The 21664-nt window shown below is 38.5% G+C and overlaps 1 protein-coding gene across 1 annotated transcript in view; it reads right to left on the bottom strand.

The window, feature by feature from the left end:
* Positions 1–2709: 2709 nt before the first annotated feature.
* Positions 2710–21664, bottom strand: part of CPED1 (cadherin like and PC-esterase domain containing 1) — a 2422552-nt gene continuing 2403597 nt past the window's right edge. The window contains exon 23 of the mRNA XM_044087326.1: positions 2710–8745. Within this exon, the coding sequence (XP_043943261.1) occupies positions 8521–8745 (225 nt within the window). The 3' untranslated portion in view covers positions 2710–8520. The remainder of the gene's footprint in view (positions 8746–21664) is intronic.

Raw genomic sequence — 21664 nt, 5'->3', positions numbered from 1 at the left:
ATTGTGCTTTTACAGGAAAAATGTCAACTCATACAGGGCACTGCCAAACATTTGAGGGGAAACTAATAAGTAGAGCCTGATAATTTATGGATAAAGTGTTTAGGCAGATATTCTGAAGTTAGAAGCAAATCAAGCAGTACTTACTGAAAAAAAAATTAGATTGTCAAGAATGATTAAAGAGAGGAGTCACCTGAATGGCTACTGCCTGACTGCTAATAGGGTTGGTCTCACCAGAGCTTTGCTCTACTGAGATACAATGCTCCTTTGCTTCTTCTGATTTTAAATGTAATGGACATGTGTAATAAATTTCTGTCTAAACTGATTATTAAAGCAATTCAATCTTGATGCCTGAATGACTTAATGACTTATAATCTGATTGAAAGCAAGTGCTACATCTTTGCTAAATGCCATATAAAATGCTTATTTATGTGCAGTTTTGATACCTCCTTGTAAACTGAACAGCCAGACTTCTGTGTTTGCCATCACTTGTACTGACTTTTTCAATAGTGTTCAAACAGGTCTTCTACATTGATCCACTTCTGTCTTATACTAGGAATGCCTAGGAGTCCTACTGTCACCACAGTCATTATCCTACCAGCATGGTGTCCTTCCTTATTCTTTATGATGACTGAGGGTAAGTACTTATTAAGAACCACTACTTCACCCTTGGTTCAGTTATGTCATATTCATGCATCAGTACTACATACTGTTTCTGGCACCATTTTTCATCTATGTATTTATGGTACTACTTATTTTCCAGCCTGATCTCTTCTACCGACCTTCATCTTCATCCAGGTCTGAGTGTAATTCATTAATAAGGATCTTCAGATGGTCTTTTGAAACACACACATATCCATCACTCATCTTCCATCTGTAAACCATTCTCCAGTAGTTCACTGTTTCTACTGCCTTCATCCTCTTTTTCTGCATTTTTGTTTTCTTTTTGTACGTTTCCATATTTCCTGCTCTATCATCTCTTTCCATCTTTCTACATCTTATTGTCAACAAATTAACTATCATCCTAATGTCCAGCACTCGGGGCATGAAGGGACGAAGCATGGACTATGATGCAGGTGACCTGGGTTTGATTAGTGGCATGGATGCTGGCAGGGGATGGGACAGAGTAGCTGATGCCAGCTTCTCCATCATGGATGGAAGTGTGAGAGGAGGCCTGACCCACTTCATTGGCATCACCTAATGGAGGGTAGTTGATCAGCCATGGTAGAGATCACAGCCCACCTATAGGTGCAGGCTAGAAGGAGTGAGATGTGGGCCTCACAGGATCGCTACTCCAGCCTGCACATTTTGCCTGATTATCACCCCCCCGGGAGAACAAATGTGCCAATCAGGCCCCCGGATGGAAAAGACTGTGAAAGATGACTCTCATTCCCAGTTTCTTAATGCTGGCTTTCACACCCTGGAAGTAAAAAGAGAGTCAATAAGGCACTAATAGTAGAAACACTGGGAAAGTATCTGAGCAGGGAATAAAAAAAATTGTTAGGCCAAATGTATAGACCATCACTAACTTATGCATTCATTCTCTTAGAAATTCACTTAACCACCACTATCATTTTTGGTTATTCTTTTTCTGCCTGCGACTCTGAACCACATCATAAGGATGTCAGCATTCCTCTCATTTTGGACCCGCAGTCCTCCAAAGTCATACTTTTATTTATTCTACTTTCAGGATCTCCACAGCGTTCCTTGAGATAGAGAACATACCATGTTATAGAACTATTTTCAGCTTTTGTTTTTGCACACCTTTTCAGTCCTCCCTTCATGATCTCTTCATCCCAAAATACATATGCAAGAGGTTTACATTTGAACTCCTCCTTACTGGTTCTCAGACTTTACTTCCTATATTAGACACTTAACATTATCTTCTTATACATGGAATAGACTTCCCATACATGTCAAGCAGAGCACCTTGCTGACCCTCTTCAAATGAAACCTTGATGAGTGGATGGGAAATAGAAAATTCACCCCAGAGATAACTCCAGTGGCTCTACTCGACAGAGGCACTGGGAACTAAGGTCGGGTGGCATGATGCCAGGGTAATCCTATGGCTAGGCTTGCCCCAGGGCCATTAGCCAAGTACACACCGATGAACCTATGAACCTATGAGGGGATCTTTCGTCTAACATACCCATCCTAACTAGTCATATTTTAGACACCATGACTCAGTCTTTGCTTTCTTTGACATATACATCATGACAGAAATCATGGCAGAAAAGTTTACCTGTTTTTCTGGGTTCTTCCCCTTATTCAGCATAAATATGCAGTTAAAGATCTAAGTATACATTTATCTGCACTCATTTGGTGAAAGCTTTCCTCACAGTAATTAAACATTTTCAAACTTCTATGAACTGAGAAAGCTTTCAGCTTGTAACTAAACGTGCTGAACAGAAAGCCATTAATTTAGTTACTTGTTTCTGTGATTGGCATACCATATCCCTTGCAAATGAGATTTTTTTGTTAAGCAAACATTAGTACAAACAATGTATGACTAAGGGTCTCATCACACAATGAAGAATAAGAAATTACACGTTTGCTGACTTTAAATTGCTAATTGTTCACTTTTCTTTGTTGTATTTAGCTATCAGCAGCAAATATTGAAGAAAACTGAACTTCTAATTCTCAATAAAGTGTTTGCTACGCTTTTAATAAAAATGGTGGCAGTCAATGAATATGTGACATAACAATCAAAGATTAAATGACAGAGCATTTATTCATGTATTTATTGACACCATGAATATTAGAACAAATTCATGTACTCAACAAGTCATTATGAAAATTCAACATAAACGTTCCAAAATTTTAAATGTACATGTTCGGGATACATAGACATTAGTATCATTTAAACATGATTTCAGATTTCTGACAGTCTCACAGAATGCAATAAACATTTTTCATGAAAGTGCAAACCTCATTTATTTTCTTCAAAGCTGTAGTAAGAGTAACATTTTGGGCTATTATCTTCCTTAGTTGCTCCCCCTTTTGTCAACCACATTAGCTGCCATTGTCAATTTTTTTTTTTTTTGGAAGAGGCCATCATACAAGAACAGTAGCAAGCAACGAAGGACTACAGATAAGGAAGCTAAAGCATTATATGATGGCTTATAGCAAGGGCCACATCAGCTGATTATTTTTAAATATTTTAGCATTATTTTTTACCATTTGAAATGCTCAATATTTTAAAAGTAACTATTCAACAGAAAAACACTTGTATATCCAGTACCATAAGAATGATTTTTTCAGTCATTAGATGCACAATGTCAAAGAGGATATTTTACACTGAAACTTTGCAATGCATATTTTTTCTGTCAGTTTTTGATTGTCATATCTGACTCCCATCACAGGTACTGTTAAACGTGTGGCAAAATGTTACATTTAAATGGGGAAACACAAAATTTCCATATTAAGAATTTATATATCTCTCTGGTTATTAAATAATACTAAATTTAGCCATCAAGTACTACTTCATGAACTCATGGGATGAAGTATTGCTGATATATACCCTTGTCTATTAGATTTCATGGGCTGGTCAATTTAAAACCACTAAACTAGCCTCAAAAATAGAATTGCAAAAAGTCTTACAGGATCAAATAACACGAGTAAAAAGTACATAAAGTGATTACATTATTTTATCCTTGGAAAACAGTCATCTCCATACCAGACAGTGCTTTAAGATACTTATTACAACAATTACAGACTATTTGGCTTGTTTTCTTGACTGTTGACATCACGCTCTGGAAGTCATTTCACATCTTTACATGGTCAATAATAAGATGTAAACAGTGATCATTTTCTTGTTAAGTTCATTATTATGACTGTAAGAGGAAGAACAGCATTACAGCTTGTTCCTAGGGTGCCAAATTTTTTTTCACTGCATATTATTTAAGCGATTTACCTTTCTGGTCAAAATTCATATACTTATTTTCACAGTGTTTTAAAGTTGTGTGTTATTTCACTACTTAAGTCTTCATTGGCCATGTTATTTGCTAAAATCACATTTCACATTTGGGTACATTATAGTACAACGAGTTCAAATGGATGAAACCTCATTTAGTTTACTGCCTTCTTGGTTGAAACATTAGTTGAGTGTACCATAGCTGCACATAATCTACAAGGCACTTGAAGAAACATATTAATATATATAAAGAAAAATTGTTTCAGAAGGAGATTATATCCCAGCACCACTTCCAATATGGAGAGTGCATGCACATACCTCTACATACAATACATACTAACTCAGATGTCAGTAAAACTAAATGTGCCCATATCTACAAGTTAGTATAACAGTGAAGTAGCATACGTATAGTATGGGGTTGTGAGAACAGAGCCCCAACATTGATGGGGTGCAAGTATTTAAAATTATTTATATATTTCTACCTTTTATGCATATGTTAGTATAGTTGTAGTACAGCTGATTGAAGCTGTTCCAGCTAAACATACTGCTGAGTAACTGAAATTAGCCATTTGAAATCAATGTATCATGATTCAGCCAAATGTGATGTTACCATGGTGCAAGAAGGCATTTAAAATAATGCTTCTTTTATCTATTTTTTTTTTTTTTGAAACCAGTGCCACATGGCATATCTATCTCTGTGGCACAGAATGTCCTGTCATGTCTGTGACCCAGATGCCTGAGAAACAGTTAGAGGATTCAGTTAGACAAAGCGAGTGGGTTAGATGGGGAGATATACCATTTGATGCTATCCAGTTTGTCGACATTCAGAATATCGAATATAGCCTTACCGCCACAATAAGAATTTTTTTTTGTATTTTTGCAACCATTGGAGTGTCCCTTTTAACCTTTCAAGATTTTAAATATTTTGGAATTGAGTAATAATTTGTCAAGTAAAAGAAACATGATTATTCATAGTAGACCCAGGTAGATGATCTCAATACTGCAGAGAAGGAGGAAAAAGGGAAAAAAAAGTGCAGATGCTCTTACAGCATGTATTCTATCATCATATTCTTAAAACAAAGCCTGATTTGAGATGTTCTGCATAGGCCAAGAGGGCTATGTGGTGACATTTCATAAATGGAGCAGTACACACATATAATAAAAGTGGACTGGTTCACTGAAATTTCAAATGATGTAATAACTCCAATTTATAACAATTATTAACGTGAATGTGTTGTTAAATAAAATAGTATATAGATGAAACAGTGTAACAGATGAACATACTGGCATCATCTGCACAGAATGATTTCAAAGCAGACATAGCGTTGCAGCTGCCTAGAGAACTGTGCAAGTATTACGTGGTCATTCAATTAGTAGAAATAAAATATACTTGGCACATTAGGAAACAATGGTATAAAATTAAATTTCTGAAAGAAAATAAAAACAGTGGCGATAGCCTGGTGTTATTTACCCAGGATGATAACAGTGGCGATAGCCTGGTGTTATTTACCCAGGATGATAACAGTGGCAATAGCCTGGTGTTATTTACCCAGGATGATAACAGTGGCAATAGCCTGGTGTTATTTACCCAGGATGATAACAGTGGCGATAGCCTGGTGTTATTTACCCAGGATGATAACAGTGGCGATAGCCTGGCGTTATTTACCCAGGATGATAACAGTGGCGATAGCCTGGTGTTATTTACCCAGGATGATAACAGTGGCGATAGCCTGGTGTTATTTACCCAGAATAATAACAGTGGTGATAGCCTGGCGTTATTTACCCAGGATGATAACAGTGGCGATAGCCTGGTGTTATTTACCCAGGATGATAACAGTGGCGATAGCCTGGTGTTATTTACCCAGGATGATAACAGTGGCGATAGCCTGGTGTTATTTACCCAGGATGATAACAGTGGCGATAGCCTGGTGTTATTTACCCAGGATGATAACAGTGGCGATAGCCTGGTGTTATTTACCCAGGATGATAACAGTGGCGATAGCCTGGTGTTATTTACCCAGGATGATAACAGTGGCAATAGCCTGGTGTTATTTACCCAGGATGATAACAGTGGCGATAGCCTGGTGTTATTTACCCAGGATGATAACAGTGGCGATAGCCTGGTGTTATTTACCCAGGATGATAACAGTGGCGATAGCCTGGTGTTATTTACCCAGGATGATAACAGTGGCGATAGCCTGGTGTTATTTACCCAGGATGATAACAGTGGCGATAGCCTGGTGTTATTTACCCAGGATGATAACAGTGGCGATAGCCTGGTGTTATTTACCCAGGATGATAACAGTGGCGATAGCCTGGTGTTATTTACCCAGAATGATAACAGTGGCGATAGCCTGGTGTTATTTACCCAGGATAATAATTTTTCTCAGTGCTGTGCAGTAAGAAGGCTGACTCTCAGGATTCTCTTCTGAAGTAACTTGATTGTTTAGTAGCAAAATGAAAAGTTAACAATGTAGATAACAGTGACAAATTATTCATCCATGTCTACAGATAATACAGTCATAGACATAGTATTGTAGACTGTTCCATGTTTAAATTAGGCAGAATATATTTGCTTTGAACATACTCAAGGAAAACTAAGCAAACAAAAGTAATGTATCTTGCTGTGCTGACCCACAATAAAGAAACTACAGTCTCTTGCCATAGCCATATGCTATCTGTCACAGGATTAAAAGTATTCTTTTATGATTGGGGATATAAATTTTCCACACCTTTCTTAAATTATATAATTGTCTTATTGTTCTGTCAGTGGAACAAATGCAAATTCCTGGTTCATCACAGAACTTAAATATCTTCCTTTTTACACTGCATTGTAAAGTGGAAAAGAAACATTTTTTTCTAAAATACAATGGATGAAATGTGACTAAATCAAATGTAGTTTCTAAACCTGAGCACAGTTCTTCATTCTACAATAACACTGATTTGATCTTCTTATAAAAAAGTCATCTGTTATAAATATATTATTTCACTTTATAATTATTTAAGACGGTTATGAGTGACTGGTATGATGCCATACACTGCATGGCAGTTCACATTACCGACAGAAAATGTTACAATGCTTCTTGTTCTTCAGTTGTACCACTATATGCGCTCGGTTTTTCAGTTAGTCTGTCAAGGCGGGATACTTTTATTTAACTTGCATGGCCAATGGCTCCCTTCCAATTGCTCTTTTCTTTCTCTTATTTATGGTTTGCAACAGCTAGGATACTCCGTGGGTAATTCAGCGCAGTGGTTAAAGCTCTTCATTTTCACAACTCTGTACCACGGTCACTATTCACTTCATTGCGTATGGGGACCTGTGAAAGGACACCCTCTGCATTACACAGTTTCTCTGATAAATGCAATGAGAACATCAAGTCTTGCTAGTTCTAGGTAAGTCAACAAACATAAAGTAGAACATAATGAAACAAATGAATGTGCCGCAGTGCTACTTAACAATTATAAACAACATTGCCGACAATTAAATGAACTCACAATGTAGTACTTTCAGTGTGTTCATGTACCAGGGAATTAAAGAGTACGTTGTTTTAAACATACTACAAACACATGTGCATCTTCATATCAAAATTGCAGTGTCATTTCTATCATTTATTTATAGCAATAATAAAATATAGAATATTTTCTCCAATACTAATTTAATATAAAAATATTTTCTGAAGTGTATAAACCCATAAAATAGTAAACATCTGTAGCTATTATGAGGTATATAAGCTATGTCAAATTCAGTCCTATAAACGAGCCCAGTCCTGTCATTTTTCCCAGCTTGTATTTACCATTATGGCAATGTGGTTTGGATAAAGTCATTGGGTGCCCCTTAACAAAATGTGTTTTGTAACACATGCTTGTAGATCAAAGAAGTGCTCCAAAATGCCTTAGAATGGAGAAGCCCTTTTAATTATACACTGGCATTTTGAAGTGACTTCATCGCCCCTGTACAACTTCTCTTTGAGGCCCCAGTTCCTTTTTTATTATTTCATTTGAATGGGCTCAATTCCTGTTCAGAAAAAACCCACTGATATGTAAATGCAGGATTTCCAATGTACTTAAATCATAAAAATCAATTTGTGTTCATTTTAAGAACCTTTTGTCTTCAAGGCCACATACTCACAAAGAACAGTAGATACATTTGTAGCCCTTGATGTTGATCCAAAGGTATCATTAAGTAAGTAAAAAGAGGAATGTTGCTCACGATGCCTGTTTCCCATCCATGGAATGGAAGTCTTCCTCACAGACTGCTGGTTCTTATTGCACTTAGGATATTCCAGGACCTCTTTATATTATCTGACTGGATGCCACCTTTTAGACGGTATCAGGTATGTCATTTTAGTGAGTGAAATATTATAACATTCTTCTGTTTTTATACTATTCAGAACAGAGGTGCACTGATTTGCTGTTAACACAGTATTGAAACAACAGACCAACAAGGGCACATTTTGATTCCATAAAAAACATTCAAAAAAGGTAAAATGTCTTTTCCTTGTGATGCTCATAAGCAAAGGGACACAACAGACATTCATTTTAAGACACTTGAGCCCTTACAGAGGAATGTAATGATTACAAGTACTTATGAAGTCTAAATTTGATAATAGCTACGTAGCAGTGCTATTATTTTTGTGTGTACATATCCTGCTGAGAATTATTTCTGAATAAACTTGATTTACAGGACCTTTCACATGATAGTGTGACTTGGAGTTGAATAGAAATTCTTGCAGTTCTGATTTTCTTATAGTGCTTTTAAAATCCTTTTCCGACTTGGCATGCCGAAGAATCATGTTTTTTTGAGAATATTCCTCAGAGATGTTTGAAGTAACTACCTGGAAGATTAATACAACAATAATCAGTTATTTTAGGTAAAAAATATATACTATTTTTATCTGTTTTCAGTAAACCAATTTGTGTGGCTTTGGTTAAATCATTTTGAATGTATTCCATGGTACACTTTCAAAGTAATCAAGCAATATACTGCATAATGTACTGGCTGCATACTGTTGTCTGTGATAACCCATTTTCCCATTCATAGCATACCTCTCAACTGTCTAGAATTTCACAGAACGTCCAGATTCTTGCCTTACAGTTTTGATCCATTCCTCACAAAATTTGCGTTTTTCCGGCAAATAACTAAGAACTGAAGTCACTAAATAATTACAGACATCTGAGTTTTAGGCTTAGTATCCTTCAGAAAATGAATTTTAATGCAAAACCTGTTATTCTAGCAATGTAACTAAATTTGTAAGAGCAATATTTAAAAATCTGTCCCTGGGCCTTTGTCTCCATTTATTTTTGGCTCTGTCCAGATTTTATTTTATTTATTTATTATTTGTTTACTTGGACAGTCTGACTTGGAACAGAGCCAATTTTCAGTGGAGGCCCTAGGAGAAACTCTCCAGACGCATGTATTTGTAATGTGGGAGTAAACCGGAGTACTCAGAGAAAAGCCACACGAATGCAGGGAGGACATGCAGACTCTGAACAGAAGGCATTCTAACTGAGAATCGAACCAGAGAACCTCTTGCTGTGAGGCCATAATGCTACTGCTGCAGCACTGCGCCGCTTGTGCTACGATGTTGAGAGGTATGATTCTGATTGTCAATTTTTGACTGAAGAAAGACTGAACCAATGAGTTACTCATACAATTTGCTTTACTTACAAAGCTGACTTATATGTGTGAGCATTAGCACTTTTCTAAGAAATATATTTGTATTAGTTTATTTTCTTAAGGATAGCATGCTGTAAAAAATGTACATGAAATAAACTGCAACAGTTTTGTGCTCAGATCTTCTAATATACAAAAATTCTTGAAAACATTTTCCTAACACAGACTTCCTCCATGCCTGCATGAAATGCATAACAAATACAATGCTGGCAAGGGCACCCGCAGGCAAGTGCAAGGGGTGCACTTGCACCCCCCTGGAACCGGCTGGTCGGGAGATTAATTTTCTTTTTATTAAAAAAAACAAAACAAACAAAAAAAAAACCTTGGCATTCTTCTTTAAGGAAAGACTTGGCATCATAGGCACCAGAACGATAGGGAGGGGGGGGGGGGTAGAGTACCTCACCACTTTTCCATCCTAAGCAGCTTACCTTGCACTTTAAAAAAAAAAAAGAGACGCTAAATATCTTCTTTATATTCACGGCTCAGCTGCATAGTTGCTTGCTTGCCCTCCTGCATTGCCGTTCATGTTTGGCTCTATCTATCCCGCATTTCCATTGTGGTTGGCTCAAGAAAAAAAAGTCTGTGGTACATAAACATCATTTCCGCAATTGCCTACCCTTTTCCGCTCTGGTTGCGAACTTGCTGACCTGGATCTGTACTGCTCTGACTGACTGTTTGGCGGGAAGAGTGTAAACCATCCACCACACCACATATCACATCGGAAAGTAAGTGCTTAATAGTTAAATGTTCATTATTTGCTTTTTTTAGTTTAAATGGTCAAGTAATCACACATAAAAATGTTGATTTTGCCTATTGAAGTTTAATTTATAAAACATATGACATGTTGCTCTGACTTGGGAATGGAGTAGTCCATGATTCCTGTGTCATGGTATGAGAAATATAGGAAACCCAAAAGACTTAAATTAAAAAGATGGCTGTGGTTGTAGTGAGTAGGAATTTGTATTTCTATTTTTTGTGGTGTTTCTTTAAAATTTTGTTCAGATGCAAGACAGTGACTTTATAAACATAAGACTTTCTACTTTCCTTGCTTTTGTCTTGTGTCTTTCAAATTGGGTGTTGCTTGAAATTCCTTCAGGGTGTCTTGGAGGTGGAAGCTGTATGCTGGATGTAATGGCATTTCTGTTGGAAATAGTTTGAGGTGCTTTTGGTCTCTAGAAAAGCTGACAGATCCTGGTTTTGTAGCAACTTCTGAATAACTATAGGTCTGTATAGAAGTAGTTCATCTTCATCCTTTTTATGATGTTTCCTTCTTTCACTTGTCTTCTGTGTACATTTACTCGGGGAGCTGACATCTTTCAGTAAATTTGCATTTTGTAATAAAGCAGAGTAACCCCAGTTCTGTCAGTTTTTCTTATAGAGAAAAAACAGTCATAATTCTCTTATCTCTTCATATGTTATGGGCCCTTGTAGTGTCTATTTTGTATGCTTTCACAGTTTATAATGTTACTTATTGGTCTGCTTTTAACTTCAGAAGGATGTTGTATATTCTTGGTTGCTTTTAGTTGTTCAATCATGTGTTAAATGTTGTTTGTTATCTGATTTGAAGCAGGAATTGTGATGTCAGAGTTTGATAAATTGAGTGTTCTACTCCTAAAACAGCTTGTGATCAACAAGAATAAACCTTGTTTATACTATTGTGAAGCTGTTGTTTATAAATGGTATAATAGCCGTGTAATTGGTTAATAGTTTCCAGGCAGATAGATGTCGTTATGGTGTGATGTCAAGTAGTTTTGAACTGCAGACTCTTCAGTAACCCAGACTGAAGGATCAGAATTTAAGATTAAAATTGTATTTGCAGTTTCATATTAAATGTCATGAACCAATTGTTACTCGTCTCTATATATTTAACATTTTGTCTTTTTGTAATATACTGTTTACTGGCGAACATTTTTCCCACCGTGTCTGCCCTTCCCAGTATTCTTGTTATATTTTCAGGTGTTTCTGGCTTTTTTTTTTTTCACTCTTTCATCGACACTAAAAAGGGAAGCTGTCACATCGGAGTCTCCACAGCATTTTATAGTGGAAGCCTGTTTCTTGTGTGTATAGCGAGACACCCATTATTGAGTTAATGTGTACTGACTCATTTCCATGTATAAGAAATAGGTAGGGAAAGGTGTGTGTGCGTGTGTGTGTGTGTGTGTGTGTGTGTGTGTGTGTGTGTGTGTGTGTGTGTGTGTGTGTGTGTCCTGCAAATAGGTAGGGAAAAGTATGTGTGTGTGTTTGTAAGAGGGAGGTGTGTGCGTTTGTAAGAGGGAGGGAGGTGTGTGCATTTGTAAGAGGGATCCAGATTTTTTGCCTCATATTTTCGGTTTGTTTCTCATAAAATTGTGTTTTTTCTTGAAAATCACTGAGGACTGAAGTCAAAATATTGGCAGACATTTGAGTTTTAGGCTTCATATCCTCAGAAAATGTATGAATGGACATGCCTTCGCTGAAGGTTGGGCGTCGGGCTGGCAACTTGGCACCACAAAAAATCTACTGCTAATCTTTAGCGGACCGGAGTTCCGCTGTGGCGACCCCTAACCGGGAAAAGCCAAAAAGACAAACAACATTCTCAGAAAATGCATACTAATGCAAAATTTGTTCTTCTATCCACTTTCTAAGGAGGTAGGGGGTATATATGTGTGTGTCAGGAACAGAACTGTAAAGATTTTCACAGAATGTCCAGATTTTTGCCTTATATTTTTGGTCTGTTCCTCATAAAAATTATTTTTTTTGACAAATCACTGGGATAAGCTAATGATTAAAGTTATTAAATAATTACATGTATTTGAGCTTCAGATTTTATACTTTAGAACATGCATTCTAACACATATCCAGTTATTGTAGCAACTTTCTAAATGGGTCCCTAGTTTTGGGCCCTTGTCCCCAACATTATAACAGGCTTTGTCCAGATTTCTTGTGCTAAGAGATTGAGAGTTAGTGTGTGTGCGTGTGTGTATGTATGTATAAGAGTGAGGTAGCATACCCCTCAGGTGTCCAGGTTTTTGCCCCATATTCATCCTAAAAGGACTGAAGTTGCTAAATAATAAGATGTTTGAGTTTTAAATGTCATATCCTTTAGAAAAATGCATACTAAAAAATTCTGTTATTTTTAGCAATTTTCTAAGTTCCTGAGGACAAAATTTATAATCTGTCCCTGTTTATTTTAGGCTTTGTCCAGATTTCTTGCACTAAGACTATGAGGAGTGTGTGAGAGAGAGTAAAATGTACTAGTTAGAGTTAGCAGGTGGAATTTATTTTCAAGTGCATTTTCAAGGAATTGTGAGCTTCAAGGGAAGAGAAATTTACTGCTGCTCATGCTAAGTTTGCTTAAAATGTACAACTGTTTTGTTCAGCAAATGGCATAACTATTGTTATACAGAACTTTAAAGCAGTGTTAGTAGCACAGCAGGTAGCATACTTGCATCTTGATGTAGAAGGTTATAGGTTCTACTTCCACAGCATGTAGATTTGTATTTTAAGGGGATGGGGTGCTGCAGTCCTGAGTATGTCTTCCTTTGGAGGAAATGCCTAGTAACTATGAACCTGTTTTTCAGTTTGTCACCCATTCCCTATTGCAATATACTAGCTTACCATTTTTATTTAATGTAGCATGGGCAATTTATTCTTTAGGGGCAGTAGGCACTGAATTTGTAGATGAAACACTGAAATATAAAGTTGTTTTCTAGCAACAACCTCTTCATTAATTTCAGATCTCTTTAATGTGGAATTATTCAGATGACTTTTACTTCTGCATAGATTGTGCATACTGACTGACATTGGTGGATTGTAATGACAGAAGTTTAAGTGGTCTTTTATGGTTGAAATGTTCTGAATTGGGCAGTTTGCCATTATTGGTTCATATGTTTTGTTTCATTGCTTGCTGGAAAAACATTCAAAACTATAAATTTAAAACACACTCTGACAACTGGTGCTGTATTATAGAAGGGATATAATTAAATTATTTTATATTATAATTAATACAATCTGTCTGTATTATAATCATATGTATAATCATATGTATAAATATATACACTTCTTATACATGGCTACTCTTGTTTATCAGAGTAACAGTCAGGAAAGGATACTGTAATGTCTGTGTCAACAAAAAAGGTCTAAAGCTTTTAGTTAAGCATATAATGAAGTTGTTCACATCATTGGTAATAGACCCAGTTTCATATAACTGAGGGTCAACCACACAAAAGCAGAAAACACCCAGAATTTCCCTCGCCCACTCAGTAAAACTAATCTTGAAAAAAGAATTAATAATGTGCAATATTAGGGCTATTGGAATTATCTTTAAAAAGATGAAGTGATGACTTGCAACTGTGTCAATGTTGGGATTATGACTAAATGTTTGATTAAGCATTAATTAAAATATATACATAATTTAGTGACTGCACACAGTTTAAGTTAAATACAGCTATAATGTGTCGTGCATTCAGAGCACAGAATGCCACCTTTTATTTAAACAGCAACTTGTGTTACTGAGATCTAATCTTGGAAGCCAAAGAACACTAGTGTTATAAACTAATCTGTTTAGATCTGTATAATCTGAAAAGGCTCATGGGACTCAGTTTAGTGTCCTACATGAGAAATACTGAGCTAATGAACACTATTCCCCAGTAGTTGTTTCTAAGTCACTTATAAATAAATAAATAAAACAAGAGGAAATATTTTGAGATAAAACAAATATCTTGTCTTTATGGTGGGTAAAAAGTAAAAAGGAAAACTCTGTTAGTACCCAAGTAAATAAAATGATTATTAGCAATGAATGAGAAATTATTCCAGTATAGAGAACTGAAGAGCCAAGCCTTCTTGATCAGAATTCAAAAGGGCTGCCAGCTGAAAGTTCCCTTGAGTTAGTTGCAATGTACATGGGGTATGTAAAAAAAACTTATCATGAATTCCTAATTAAATCTAGATATCTGTAATCATTGTAGAAGTAAAGCATAAAACAGTATGCACACTGAGAATTTTGAACAATGTTTATGGCAACTGGAGAGAAATAGCCAAGTAATGGGACCTTGTAATGGCTGCGTGGGGGTGGGGCTCCGTGGGTGGAGGGGGTGGGGATCTGTGGGTGGAGGGGGAGGGGCTCAGTGAGTGGAGGGGGTGTGGCTATGTGGGCGGGGCTCTGGGTTTGCACCCCCCTGCAAAAAATCCTGCGGGCTCCCTTGAATGCTGGATACTGATTTAGTACATGTCAATAACATCTACATCAAGGATATGCAAAATGCTCGTCTGTCTGTCTCTATAAAGTAATCTGGCTATGCAGAACATTTTTGCAGCCGTCATCTGGACTAATGAGTTATCACTCACTGAAATGTTAAGGAGAGACAAAAACTGCATATGGATGGGCACTAAAGAAAGAGACTTACAAGGATATGTGTACTGTGCAGGCACTTTAGCCAGTGACTTTCACCATACACAGAAAATATATCAGTTCAGTTCAGTGTACCCATAATTTAAAACATGGATGGCTACAGGGAGAAAGTGAAATAGTACAGATTAAATCCTTAAAACAGAAATTGAAATATTTGCCAGTTGTTTCTATTACTGATTGGTGAAACATATTATTTTGTTTCTTCGGTTGAAAGCTATAACTTTAATTAAAAGCTTAGCATGCAAAATAAAAGAACAAGCAAAATAAATTTCTATGTCCACACTTAAGATATATGATGTATAGAAAAACAGAATATGGAAGAGTAATGAGCGGGAGGGAAAATTAAGAACATGGAGAGAAAGTTTATTATTAGAGAGATGAGAATGTTATGGAAGGGTATTAAAGATGAAAAAGAAATAGTACTAAGTGTTGGCTGAATAGGTAGAAGAGCTTACATTAATAGGTTGGTATCATTAAAGTGAGAGTTTATTAGGGAATAGTTAATAGAAGGGACAAAATAAACCAAAAAGAATGATATATCCTGGGATTCACGAAGGTTCCATGCAAGAATAAGTTATTCTTGCATGTAACTGACCGTGTCCATGAAGAGCAGCAGCTCGCATTGCATATTCATGAAGGCATGCGCAGCAGCTTGCTTTGCATATTCATGAAGGCATGCGCAGCAGCTCGCTTTGCATATTCATGAAGGCATGCTTCTCTACTTGTAAACGAACACGGTCTGTGTGTATGAGTGCAGGGGGAGTGTCTGAGAGCAGTGCTTTCAGTATAAACATGCCCCCTGCACTCCATAACTGCTGTATGGCAATCTAAATATAGTGAGAGTGTCCACGGACACCATTACTTGTCGACCGGACAAGTAATCTGGACAAAACCATGGACAAATGTGAGTTATTTGCTCTCATGAATGTACAAAGTGGATAGAATGGCAGGCTTTGCATTAGCATGAAGTACACAAGGGTATGAAGTGCAAAACTCAAATGTCTGTCATCATTTCCTAACGCAGTCCCTAATGCTTTGCCACTAATCTGCCAGAAAGCCACAATTCTATGAAAATGGACCAAAAATATAAGGCAAATATCCAGGTAGTCTGTGACAATCTGTACAGCTGAGAGGTATGGCAGACACTGTTAGTGTTCGTGGAACATACCTCAAATGCAAAGCCTACCATGTCATCACCATTGTAAAAGCACAGCCCCCCACAGATAATGTTGCAGAAATCAATGTGCACACAGATAATGTTGCAGAAATCAATGTGCACACCCCTACAGTACAAAAATAAATCACAACAGTTAAAATGTTTTTTTTCAGTCCAAAATAAAGTTTAAGCGTAGTTGAGCGGGTGTGCACATTGCGCAGCTCTGCTCAGCCTAGCTTACATATCATAAGGAGCTAAATAGGTATATACTCCAGAACATATTAATGCAGAAATAGCAAAGTGGTGAGAGTGTTCGCTTTGCAAGTAATCATTCCCGGTTTGATCGCCAGTAAAGCGAACTAGCATCTTACATGTGAAAGCAGTACATAATTTATTTTTTTAATAATTAGGCTGCAAATAACATATATTTGTTAACCAGAGTAGTGTAGTAGGCCCAGATTTGAGGTGTCAGTGTAATAAAGTTGTGAAACCCCCATATAAACACAAGTGCCCCATAGAGTATAGTCACATAAGAATAAATGTAAAGAAAGTACATTAGGGGATGTCAGGGAAGGTAAACAAAATTATAATATGTCAGGCATGATGAATTAATCCCATACAGTTGATAGTCCATAGAATAAAATATAAACAATGCTAAGCATTGCACTGCTATGCTGACCAGATGTAAGCACTGTGTAAATATGAATGCTAAGCAATGAGTAGCCCAGCTAAGTGGATTTGCCCATTGGTTAGCATTGCTGAACCTGCCCTTTTAAGCACTGCCAGTCTTAGCTAAGCAGGTTTACCTGTAGCTTAGCTTAGCTCAGCATATTTAAAACCATCCAATCATGGCAAAGGGCAGTAAATCAGCTGTATTTAAACCTCATAGGTGGGAATACAGCTCATAATTGGTTGTAGCTCCCAAATGTAGGCAGTATGGCAGGTGTTGGAGAGGTCATGCACTTTCGGGCGCAGTTCTGAGGCATGCAGGAGTTCAAGGTCATGGTAGGACTCCTTGTTAAAAATCATGATGTGAGACTGCTGCAGGACCAGTACCAGGGCTTCCAATATAAAGCGGAGGCCTGGGAAAGTCTCACCCATGACCTCACCAGTGCCACTGGTATCCCTTGGACTGGTGAGCAGGTCTGGCACCACTATGCTGACTTGAAGAGAAGGAAGAGGGTGCTCTTGGACCAGTGGTTCCAAGAAGCATGGCAGAGGGGATTATGTCCCTAGCATGTGTACATATTCATATCAGTAACTGTTTACCAAAGTCCAGCCTGTGTATGTGATGGATAGGTATGCATAAATGTTTCTCTATCTTCTTTACAGCTCCAGCTGAGTGGGCTGCGAACCAGAAAGCCCATGCCAGCAGGTTGCAAAGGCTGTGTCGTGAGACTGGTGAGTAACAATCTAGCTTTCAGTATTCACACCAAATAAATTTAAAGGAATAGAATGTTGGAGTAGAATGTCACCTGGCAGTATTAAAAATAGGTATGGCTTATACTAAATAAAGCAGACAATATTACAGTAATAGTCTCATATAGGTTATATATGATTAAAACAGTAACTGCCTGTCAATAATACTCAGAACCCTGGACTGGTTGTGTTTACTCTGGTATTGTATGAATTGAAATGTGTACAGGTTATGCACAGCAACTATAGCTCTAAAAGTATTAAACAATCAAGTCTCACCTGACAAAGTTAGTGCCTCTGTAAGACATGAGATTAACTGATATGAAATGTTTCATGCACCAAGGTCTGATATCTGAATAGTACTGTTGTGTTAACCACAGTTTTCCACAATGTGCTATGTCAAAAGGTATGTATAGGAATGTATGTATACAAATGTTGTAATTAGAAGGTCAGATTGTACAACAAAGAGAGAATGACACATAAATAATTCAAGGAAGAGATAACAGTTTCTCAATAGCTCCTTCTGATGAAACACAAACTAGTTGTATTTTTAGCAGACACAGCCATGTTTCGAATCCTGAGAGTGGTAGTAAGCTGTATACATACTTTCAACTAGTATTTTGTGAATATGTGTGGAAATAGTCAGGTAGTCTTAACAAACATTCCCTCCACAGGTGTTCCAGGTAAGAGAAGATATAGGTTCATAGGTTCATACTAGGCTATCTGCCCTGGGGCAAATATAAGCCTAGCCCGATTCTGTATGGCTTACGCCACCTCTTGATTTGAGTATACTGTGCCCTTTTTAAGGTTTAGTTTACTGTGCCTCTGTCTAATAGTGACACGGGAGTAATCCCTGGGACAAACCTATGATCCCCCATCCACCTATCGAGATTCTTCTTGAAGAGATTCAGTGAGGTGCTCTGCCTCACATGACCTGGAATTCTATTCCAGAGCGAAGGGAGCCTCTGGGTTATGAACCTGTCCCTCCAACTAGTTCTATTTATTTCTGTGCTGAGGTTCAAGTCCCTCGAGCGTGTGGCTCTAAGGGATTTAGATTTACTGAGGTGGAGCATGTCCATTAATTCTAGATTTGACATAGCTTTGTATGTCAGGCATAGATCGCCTCGAAGTAGGCGGTATGCAACTGAGTAGAGCTGGAGTTTTTTTAACCGAGCAGCATATAGCATCTGTTTGAGACCCTTGATCCTCTTGGTGAGAAACTTTTGGGGTCTTTCTAATTGCTGCAGGTGTCGGGTAAGGTACATCCCAAAAGGGGCATTGTATTCTATGATGGGCCTGATGATGGATGAATAAAGGGGCACGATTACCTCTCTTGATCTAGATGTGAAACCCTTCATGATGAGGTGGGCTATGTAGAAGGTCTTTCTAACCACTTTGGCAATGTGGTTTTCAAAGGAGAGATTGCTATCAACTTGGGTCCCCAGGTCCCTAATAACTTTCTCTGTACTTAATGGGTTTCCGCCTATGTGGTAATTTGTGGGCACATTGTTTTTGCCAAAGGGTATGACTATACATTTTTTGGCATTTAGCTTTAAACCATGGCGCTGGCACCAGTTATCTGTCTCTGTGAGACCTTTTTGAAGGATGTTTGTGTCAGCTGGAGAGTTGATTATGGCGCCCAGTTTGCAGTCGTCTGCGAACTTCATGAGCCATAGTCCTCCCATGTTTGCCTGTACCTCGGAAAAGTGTATACCGAACAAGAGTGGTCCCAGGACAGAACCCTGTGGGATGCCACTTGTGACCGGTTTCGAGTCTGACATGGCTCCAGCAACTCTCACTCTAAGGGTTCTGTCTTTGAGCCAGTTTGCAATCCATCTTGTGACATAGGGGTTTATATTTAAGCTGGATAGCTTATCTATGATGCCCGAGTGGGGTATTGTGTCAAATGCCTTTGCAAGGTCCAGATAGGCTGTGTGGACTACCTTCCCTTCATCTATGGCTTTGGTGACTGTTTTGAAGAAGTCAACCAGGTTCAAAAGGCAGGATCTGCCCTTGACAAAGCCGAACTGGGTAGGATCTAGTGTCTGTAAGTCCCCAATGTCTTTGTTTATGAGCTCTATGATGATCCTCTCCATAGCCTTGCAGACTAAGCTAGTCAGGCTTATGGGGTGATAGTTTCCAGGGTCCGTAGAGGCTCCACCTTTGTGGAGTGGGACCACTGTTGCTGTACGCCATTCTGTGGGCACATATCCTGTAGTGAGGCTGAGATTGTATAGCTGTTTTATTTGAGGGATTAGTTCCTCTTGGAGTTCATGTAGGATGCAACCTGGGATGCCATCTGGTCCCATGGAAGCAGTGTTTTTTGCTTTGGAGAAGGCAACCTTCACATGAGCATCAGAGATGTTTGGGAGGCAGCCCTCTGCCAGGATAAATACTTGCTCTTTTCGGGGGGAGAAGTTTGCACTGAACCTGTCTGCCAGGATATTGGCGATGTCTGTGGGTTCAGTGTATTTTTTGTCATTTAGAATCAACTCAGAACAAGTCTGGGAGTTGCATCCCAGGTTCCTAACATAACTGAAAAAAGCCTTATGATTGTCTTTGGTGTCCTGTGCAATTTTTCTCTCGAAGCTGGCCTTGGAGGATTTTATGAGGGATCGTAATTTTTTGCTAGTACTGATCAGAGATGCTTTCCCTATTAGGGATTTTGCTCTATCATGTAGTAGCTTCCTCCTTCTGTAGTACAGTTTATTTATGGCAGGGGTCCACCAGACTGGACGCCTGCCTTTGGATGATTGGGTCTTGGTTTTGTTTGGGATAGCATGATCCATGCATTCCTGGAGATGTCCGTAGAATGCGTTTATATAAGATTCTGCAGTTTGGGCCATAGTTTCCACTGGCCCTGGGGCCTTGAAGGATTCCACTTTGGTTTTGAGAAGTGAGAAGTTCACTTTTGAGAAGTTTTTCACTGTGGTTTTCTGGGCTGGGGGTGGGGTCGGGATGTGGACATCCAGTGAAATTAATTTATGGTCTGATCTTACCAGTGAGGGATATACTTCTGGTGTGGAGCATAGAGTCCCCATGTTGGTAATGATCAGGTCTAGTATGTTGTCCCCTCTTGTGGGAGTTGTGACTAGTTGTTCCATAGCATTTGAGTTTATAATTTCCAGGAACCTTTGGGCTAAGGTGCTGGGGCTTGAGTAGTGCTCCCAGTCAATGTTTGGGTAGTTGAAGTCGCCCAATATAATGGTGTTCGGAGAGATCTTCATGTTCTCCAATGTTTTCAGGAAAGCCGAGTGGGATTCCTGACTTTGAAAGGGTGGTCTGTAGGATGCTACAAACTGAAAAGCAGTCTTTCCCACTGTTAGTTGCACATGGATGGATAAAGTAGCTATAAGAAGACTGTAGTTATACTCTGTCCAACACCCATGGTCCAACCCCAAGGCTGCAAATGACAGCAAGATAAGTACATACACCAAGTGGTCTTCCCCAAGAAATGTTCAAAAGTGTCATGCTGTCACAGCTACAGGTCCCTGCTAACAACAACCAGGGTAACCAATAGAAATCAAGGCAGAGTATGGCAGTAGCACACACACGCACACACACACACACACACACACACACACACACACACACACACACACACACACACACACACACAGTATAAGTGCACATATGTAACCCTTACTATGTGAATATGGGTAGAAACAGTCAGGTAGTGTTAACAAACATTCCCTCCACAGGTCTTCCAGGTAAGAGAAAGTATAAAGTAGCTATAAGAAGGCTGTAATTATACACTGTGTACAAACATACCACTACCCAACCCAAGGCCATAGGGTGTTGTAATAATACCTGTAGAGTAATGAGTAGAGCTGGGTGGCCACGGTGGTGCAGCTGTTAGCGTTGAAGCCTCACAGCAAGAGTTTCTCTGGTTCGATTCTTGGTTGGGGTACCTTCTGTGCGGAGTCTGCATGCCCTTCCTATGGTCACGTGGGTTTGCTGCAGTTTTCTTCCAAAGAAATGCAGTAGGTGGATTGGACACTCTAAATTGGCCCTAGGTGTGAGTGTGTGTGTGTGCCTTCTCTGGAAGGTTGGGCGTCAGGTTGGCAACTCAATACCATAAAAAACTCCACTGCCAATCATGAGCAGATAGATGATCCA

The sequence above is a fragment of the Protopterus annectens genome, chromosome 11.part0, assembly GCF_019279795.1.
Source record: "Protopterus annectens isolate FY-2018-M chromosome 11.part0, PAN1.0, whole genome shotgun sequence".
Taxonomy (NCBI): Eukaryota; Metazoa; Chordata; order Ceratodontiformes; family Protopteridae; genus Protopterus; species Protopterus annectens.
The sequence above is the reverse complement of the archived record's forward strand: the minus strand, read 5'-3'. Positions and strand labels throughout refer to the sequence as shown.